The 8,067-nt window shown below is 41.7% G+C and overlaps 2 protein-coding genes across 2 annotated transcripts; one reads left to right on the forward strand and one right to left on the reverse strand.

The window, feature by feature from the left end:
* The first annotated feature begins 1,353 nt into the window (after positions 1–1,353).
* On the forward strand, positions 1,354–4,651 carry LOC118106794 (zona pellucida-like domain-containing protein 1). Its single transcript, XM_047339649.1, has 9 exons — positions 1,354–1,447; positions 1,742–1,968; positions 2,089–2,279; positions 2,368–2,440; positions 2,524–2,621; positions 2,758–2,841; positions 2,927–3,098; positions 3,834–3,933; positions 4,164–4,651. The coding sequence occupies exons 1-9, from the start codon at positions 1,354–1,356 to the stop codon at positions 4,316–4,318; spliced, it is 1,194 nt and encodes a 397-aa protein (XP_047195605.1). The 3' UTR covers positions 4,319–4,651.
* Positions 4,652–4,777: 126 nt separating this feature from the next.
* zgc:162608 (uncharacterized protein LOC100037332 homolog) lies at positions 4,778–6,360 on the reverse strand. Its single transcript, XM_035154751.2, has 3 exons — positions 6,156–6,360; positions 5,977–6,070; positions 4,778–5,890 (listed from the first exon to the last, which is right to left on the reverse strand). The coding sequence occupies exons 1-3, from the start codon at positions 6,202–6,204 to the stop codon at positions 5,026–5,028; spliced, it is 1,008 nt and encodes a 335-aa protein (XP_035010642.2). The 5' UTR covers positions 6,205–6,360; the 3' UTR covers positions 4,778–5,025.
* Between the last annotated feature and the right edge of the window lie 1,707 nt (positions 6,361–8,067).

The following is an 8,067-nucleotide window of genomic DNA, read 5'->3' on the forward strand; positions in this document are numbered from 1 at the left end:
GACGCTCCTGTTCTTTCTGCAGCTCTGAGGGACAATGGGGACTTCTCAGTTGAGTTGTAACAGTCGTGGCCTTTAGCTATGTAGACTACCTGTGATGCAACTATACAGAGAAAATAGAGGGGGAGTTTGTCATGCAAGGGAAATTAACAAAGGTTTCCCCTGGTTGGCTGAGTGCTTCATAGCTTGTGGCCAGCACGATCACCTTTCATCTATTCAAGGTGGATCGTTCTCGAGACATGACTCCACTGTTCAATGCAACACACACAAATACACATCTGGTATTAGACTGAAACGTTTTTAAGGATTTGGTTGTGAAGAATGATTTGTAATTCATTCGGTCTGAATCACAGTGCCTTGGTTAAAAGTGGTGGTTAATACAGTGTCATCAGAATTAGCATATAAACAGTTTCCAACGATTTCCATCAACGATTTCCATCAATTATCTTTCTCTGATTGTTTTACTCACATTTTTTACTCAAGCTTATCAAGGACCTGCACAGCTTTAAATCATGTAAAAATCAAATTTTAAACGTATGGCCCATATTCACAAAATACAATTTGTCTCATAGAGCCTAACATTCTGTTCAAGGTGTGACAATATCAACAAGATCAATGAGAAAAGACAATGTCTGACATCAATGTGCAACATGTTTATTCAATAAATATGAACATAAATTCCAAGTTTGATGCTCAGTTGCTTCAATCATCTTTAATGATAGTTATTTTAAATAAAGGAAATGTGAGACTGCAGTTATTAGTAACCTTTAAGGTCTGTGCCAAAGCCGCCTGACACATTAAGAAGGTGAAGATTTGACATGGAACCCTGCCAGGAGCTGCTATTGTCTAATGGAGAAGTGAGTAATTGTGTGCATATGTGTGTGCGTATATGTGTGTGTGTGTTTGTGTGTGTGGGTGTCTATATTTAGCTACAGGGAAGACTTCAGAGTCCCACCTCTATGGTTTTATGTGTCTTGAGATTGTCTAACAGTATATAAGACACATTGCATGACTAGATGTGACAAACAGCTGCTCAGGTGCCAGCCAGGTAAGTCACTGCTCAGGTCTAAAATGATGCGCTGATTTTAAATCACATTATTTCATGGATTTGTGCAAAAATTGAAAGATCAACTATTTCAGCTCTGCAAAACAACAACTTGCAACACAATTTGATACTGAAAAGTAGAAAATCATACATCCACCAAATCATGTTTTTTTTTCCTAAATAATCATCAGCATTTTGGTGCATTTGCTCTTACTTAACTTATAAATTATATTTTTGTGTAATGTCATTGTTGTTTATTGTTGATATTGTTATTTTTTCTCCATATGAATACAGGACTCATTAGAGTCAGCATGGCTCTTTATCTTTGTCTCCCTCTGCTGGTGGCACTCCTGCATCCTGCTCTGTGTCTCTACAACTGCACCTCCGAGTATGAGAGGACACCAGGTGGGTTCACTAGGATTTTCACTGTGTCCGATCATTTTGTTGAATATTAACATCCTGCACAAATTCATCAAATGTATCTATGAGGACAAACCCCTTGAGATGTACATTCTCAGAGTCAATTTATATCACAATCAGTACATAACAAAAAGTTATCAAAACAGCAACATATAGACAACAGTGACTTTCTTTATTTAGATTTTTAAATCTCATTTCATCGCAGCAGCTGAATGATAGAATTTTCATGAAAGCGCTTCTACCCTTTAAATCTCCTCGGTTTCTCTGTCTCTTTCACAGACAGCTCAGACTTGACGGTCGACTGTGGAACCAACATGATCACCCTGGAGATCAACCTGTGCACGGCTCAGTGGGCAGGCTTCAACACCACAAACCTGTCTCTGAACGGGGCCCACAACAACACGGCGTGCATGGGCTCCGTCGACACCAGCGTGGCCCCCCCAGTCATCCGTTACCTTCTCCCTGTCAACCACAGTCTGGATAACTCCTGTCGCCAGTCTCTGCAGGTCAGGAAGATGCTAAATGATGCTGACAGAGATGAAGGAGGAAAATGACGGCATACGGATGTATTTGGCTCCGTATAAGAAACCCATGTGATGCTTGTGTCTTTTTTCTGTCTCGTTCAGATTGTGGACAAGACCCCGGATCCCACAGGCCCCTTCGCCAGCTTCCGAAACATCCAGGCTGTTGTCATCACAGGCTTCATTGACACACCCAGATCTGACCAGGGGCTGATCAGCTACTCCACCGACCTCTACTATCACTTCTCCTGCAGCTACCCGCTGGAGTACCTCATCAACAACACACAGATTGTGTCGTGAGTAATTTTAGGAACAAGTACTTTGTGCGAATGTCTAGACAAATAGATTTTAAATGACATTTTCACCTTTTCCATGAATTTCCAGCTCCTCTGTCTCGGTGGCGACCAACGATAACAATGGAACGTTCATTAATGCATTGGAAATGGCTGTTTTTAATGTAAGTAGACAAGCTGATTTCAACTTATACATTCAAGAGCTTTGTGTCTTCATTTGTTTCACTGTACAACTTATTTCCTCCAGGACTCAAACTACATCCACCCGTTAGTGTTGCCTCCAGCAGGACTCCAGCTGCGAACCAGGATCTATGTGGAGGTCAAGGCCGTCAACCTCACAGGAAAGTAAGTGAAGTCCATTTGGATGAGGGGATGCTGCTGGTAAACAAGTTTATCAGAAAACAAATATTGATGTCAAAGTGAGCACAGCGTATTCTTGTGGCAAAAAGTACATCATTGTACAACACTGTCCTGTTTTCAGTTTCCATGTCCTGCTGGATCACTGCTTCAGTACTCCCACTACTTACAACATGTCGCAGTACGAGCAGCACAACTTCTTCGTCGGGTACAGAAGTACACACCTTCAGTACAAATACTGCTTTGGGATGGCTGTTTTGACGTATAAACTAAATAACTCTGCCCTCCACCAGCTGCTCAGTGGACCAGAGGTCAAACGTGACAAACAATGGCCTTTCCATGGTGGCCAGGTTCAACTTTGAGGCTTTCCGCTTCGTGCAGCACCGTGACCAGGAAAAGTCCAGCATCTATCTGCACTGCATACTGAGACTCTGTGAGCCCAACAAATGTCAAGAGCTGGTGTCTGTAAGTTGACTCATGGACACTATTTTTTTTAGATTTTAAGGGTCCCAGTTCAAATCCCGACATGTTCTCCCTGTGTGTGTGTGTGTTTGTGTGTGTCTGTGTGTGTGTGTGTGTGTGTGTGTGTGTGTGTGTGTGTGTGTGTGTGTGTGTGTGTGTGTGTGTGTGTGTGTGTGTGTGTGTGTGTGTGTTTGTGTGTGTGTGTGTGTGTCCGGATGCTCTTGCTCCTCCCACAGCCCAAAGACATGCATGCTGTGCTTGGCTTGATTGGAAACTCAAAACTGAGTGTGAATGATGGTTTGTCTCTGCATGTTGACCCAGTGGCTATGGCTCAGAAGGTAGAAAGGGTTGTTTAATCGTAATAACAGTGGTTTGATGCCTGGCTGAAGTGTCCTTGGGCAAGACCCTGAACCCCAAATTGCCCCTGACGGCTCTGCTGTGATGTGTGATAGAGAAAGTGCTGCACATAGAATGCGTGTGAATGGTTTATTGGCAAAACTGTACCGTAAAGTGCTTTGAGTATTAATCAAGACTAGAAATCAGCAATAAAATAAATACAGGCCATTTCTCCCAGCCCTCATCCAATGTCAGCTGGGATCGACTCCAGCTCCCTCAACCCTCAAAGGATGAACGGTATAGATAGTGGATGGATGGATGGATTACTTAAAACTTAAAATGTACATTGGAAAAACCATAGTGTCTATGTGACATAGATCAACATAGCTTGTTGTTTTTCAGGCCTGCAACACCAGAAGAAAAAGATCTGTGACTCCTTTCGGTGAAGAAAGCAAAGAATCGGCCACTGTTTCAGTCGGACCTCTTTACACTGCTCCAGAAAGTATGAGCTGTTTTAATATATATATATATATTATTAAAAAAACATTCTACGATTATTGAACAACAGCACCAAGATAAACTTTTCCCATGACTCTCTCCTCTTCCCTCACCCAAGGCAGGCCATATGCAGCGGCCTACAGTGAGTGCACTTGATTCACATCATACATCCAGAAATACATCAACATTGAAAGATATGGTTGACTCTCCATTCTCCCTCCCTGTCTGCATCAGGTAGTGGCGTGGCATCAGAGGAGGATGCCGTGGACGTGACGGGCCTGGCGGTCGGGGTCGTGTTTGGCTCAGCGGCTGCTGCCCTGCTGGTTCTGGGCGGCTGGTTTGTCCTGAAGAAGTTTTACTGGGCGGGAGGATTACGTGCCTTTGATTGACAGATCGACCGGCAAATTGTCTTTGCCTTGTCACCTCAAACCTCATAAAGCGCTGATTGTGATTTTTCAGTTATAACCACATGTTCTTGTCAGATAAATATGGAAAACAATTTAATACTCAGGTATTTTGTATAATATTTCTTTTTATACTCATCTAAATTCAATAGTTGTTTACTCATAATGAAGGAAGAGTTTAGTCTGAATTATGCATAAAAAACCTTAAACTTTACAATGGACCCAACTGAAGAACGGTTATTTTGATATTTTATAAAAGTATAGATTCGATAATATCTTTGAGTTTTTTCTACAACTGTATAAGTGTCAGGATTTTGACTTCATTGCTTACTTGCAAAATTGATTATGGAATAGATAATTTGTACAGATTTAAAATAAAGTTTATTTACAGTTGCTTTTACACTCTGCGGCTGATTGTTTGATTTAAAAAATAACGACATGCAATTTGTATCAGCAATAACTTTACTCTCCACAGGCAGCATCTTATCACATGGTACAGTAAACACATATTGACACACTCCTTCACATACAGAATGAAACATATACATCAATCACATCCATACATTCAAAAATATTTACATGCTACTTACTTGGCTGTTACAGTGGCAAACAAAAAACATATCATGTACAAGATTCATTTTAAATGGACCATTTTAAGTAATATTTAAATAATAATACTCAGGGGTCTGTCTCTACACTGAGTGCAGAATGTCTTGGATCAGAGCTGAGAGTTTAACGGAAAAGTCCTCCTGCAGAGAGCCAGCAGGCTGCGTGGACGAAGAGGAGGAAGAGGAGGGAGACAGGCTGGAGGCTCTCTGCTCCTCCAGCTCCTGAAACAACTTCTCCATCCGGATCTGAAACACTTGGCCCAGTGAGGCAGCCTTCTGGCAGAACCACTCCACACTCGCTGTCACTTTAGCTTCAGAAGGTACTGAGGTTTCCAGCAGAGCAGCGAGCCCTTCTTTCAGAGCCCCCACCATGTTCTGTGTCTCCCCCCTCAGTGAACTCACTTCCTGTCCCAACCTGGAGCTCATCACCTGCCAGACATCTGACCTGGCTGCGTCCTCCTCGTTAGCACTGATCTCTGTGAAACGTTCAATCACCCCGGCAGTTTTACTATGGAAGTCAGTGATGACGTTGGCCAGCTTGGAACTGCTGCCGTCCAGGACTTGTGTCATCCAGTGGAAGGTTTCCTGGTGGCGAGCCGCACTGCCGGTCTCTGCCTGGGCCTCTGCCCGGGCATCTGCTGTATCCAGGTCCTGCAGGTAGAGGCTCAGCTGGCCGCACAGTTCTTGGGTGTTGCTACTGAGGGAGCTCTGAAGCTGCTGGGTGAGGGGAGCCAAGAGCTCCCTGAGGCTGGCCAGGGTGGAGCTGAGGTGGGCTGGAGATGAGGACAACCTCTCCTGCAGCTCGGCCAGCTCTTGGCGCAGACGGGTACGCAGACGCTCTGACTCCATGATGAGTTTGCGCTGCATCTCTTCTACCACAGGGTTTGTGTTGTGGTCATCCTCTTTGTTGTAAAGGCTGCTGCTGTCCAGGTGACTTTTGTAGAGATTACTTTGTAAAGACAGACAGAAACACTCCTTTATAAAAATGTCAGACATTCACTTCAGGATTTTAAACGTTACATTTGGTCAACTTACTTCACATCCTTTGTGAGGTCTGTCTTGTCATGAGCCTGGTTTGCTTTGGAATCAGTCCAGGTTGCTTCCCTGGTGTCACGGTGCAGTGGGTACGCTATAAACAAAGAATAAGACATTTAAAAATAAATAATCACTTCAAAATAAAGCATATTAAATAACATTTGAGGAGTAATATATACCTGAAATTGTCAAGAATGACAGGGCGAAGATCACAGCTTTTCGATGCATTTTTATATTTCTATGGAGAGAAATACACAAGAAGTTTCCCACTAGAAGGAACAAGGTACTGGAAACCTAAAAATCCCTTCTCAGCCTCAGACGAGAAGATCAATACGTGAGCGAGTGTCTGGTCGTCACCTGACAATCAGAGATCTGCAGGGAGACGTCTCCTCTCGTCTGACTTATAAAGGTCCTTGTTATCAGAGCGGCTGCCCAAACTCTGCCTATGTCAACAGTCAACACGTGGAGGGTCACAATGATGACAGGACACAACACACACATACACACACAAACTGCTGTACACCCGTAAAATGTAACAGCATTTTTCACTGATTAAAGGACATGTCAATAGGAATGCACCACTTTAAGATAAAGTACCGTGATAACCAGTGTCATAGAGCAACAGTAAAAAAAAAAAAATGCTGCAAATAGAAGAGAATACTGTTTTAAGAGAGAACAACTGCAGCCGACTCAGACCTTTTTTCAGTAAAGAAATGCAGTAAAGTTTTTTCGAGCGACCCAGAAGAGTTCAACATGTCCAAGTTTGTATGCTCACAATGTCAGATAAGACATTTGGCATTTGGATTTCTGGCCTTTAACCATCAAAGCCCCACTTTTCCAGGCACAGCAATAATCTGATTTCTTTTTTTTTATAGTTGGGTCACTTGGTCACTGTTGTGGCTATTTATTGAATTGTGCAAGAATTCAGTGTATTCAGTCTTCTCAGATCATCTCATCCAGCTTTGATTGTCATTGCTTGTTTTGGATGCTTGACAATCAACAGTTTACGCAGTGTTTGTGCTGTCAGAGCAGAACAGGTCCAACCAGCAATGGTCAAACACTGTTGATTCTAATAAACTTTGTGTTTTTCACTTAAAAAAAACAAACTAGGAATAACAATTTACATGAAAACGTAAGGTGCATATTTGAGTGCATGTTAATGTATTTAAATGTTTGTATTATCATGTAATTATTAAATTCCATAGCTGGTTATACAACAGCTGCCTAATTCCAATCTTCTCCTTATATAATTTTAATTCAGAACAATTATTATATTTATCTAATTATGCTGTTTTGCATTTGTAAACGTGGACCTTTCTTTCTACAACCAATGACATGGATATGTGTGTGAAAGTTGAACCCTCTTTGGTTAGGTAAGCTGCCAGTCGTCAATGCAGGATCATAGTTCATGGCTACCGTGATGAAATATGTAGGTTATTCCAGTTATCCAAAGTCCAACATTCATTTCAATACAATAACAGTGTCGAGTAAGTCAGACATTGGTTACTGGACATCTTTTTTCCCATGGATTTTTGTTTCTGCGAAGCCCTTTGTAACTTTGTTTAGATAAGTGCTATACAAATAAAGTTATTATTATTATTACATAAAACAGAGACGGTTAATGCTCGACCGTTGAACAGTTCACATACAATAACATACTGTGTGTGCTCACAGAAGACTTTGATAAACATGTGCACTGTAGAAGATATAAGTTTAACTCTTGATGGGCATGACTGGATATGTCTCAAAACATTTAAAATCTTCATCTTTCATTTCAATGTATAGCTGAAGATAATAATCATATATTTATAATTATATATAAATGCATACAAATGCATTTTTACGGGTCAGAACAGCTCACAGTTGTGGGCCCCTCAATCCTCGGCCATAGTTTATTTTGCTTTCTACAGGATTGCAAGCTGGAATGAACAAGTAAACACAAATGCACAACAGTAATAGTATTCAGTGTGTCTTCATCAAATTGGTTAATTCAAGTGAATTGGAAAGTTGCAGGTATGCCTCACATAAACACAGGGACTGTATCAGAGCAGATATCTGAGCTGTGAACTCAGCAGTCTCTGTGTGTGTGAC

Source organism: Hippoglossus stenolepis, chromosome 4, assembly GCF_022539355.2.
Source record: "Hippoglossus stenolepis isolate QCI-W04-F060 chromosome 4, HSTE1.2, whole genome shotgun sequence".
Taxonomy (NCBI): domain Eukaryota; kingdom Metazoa; phylum Chordata; class Actinopteri; order Pleuronectiformes; family Pleuronectidae; genus Hippoglossus; species Hippoglossus stenolepis.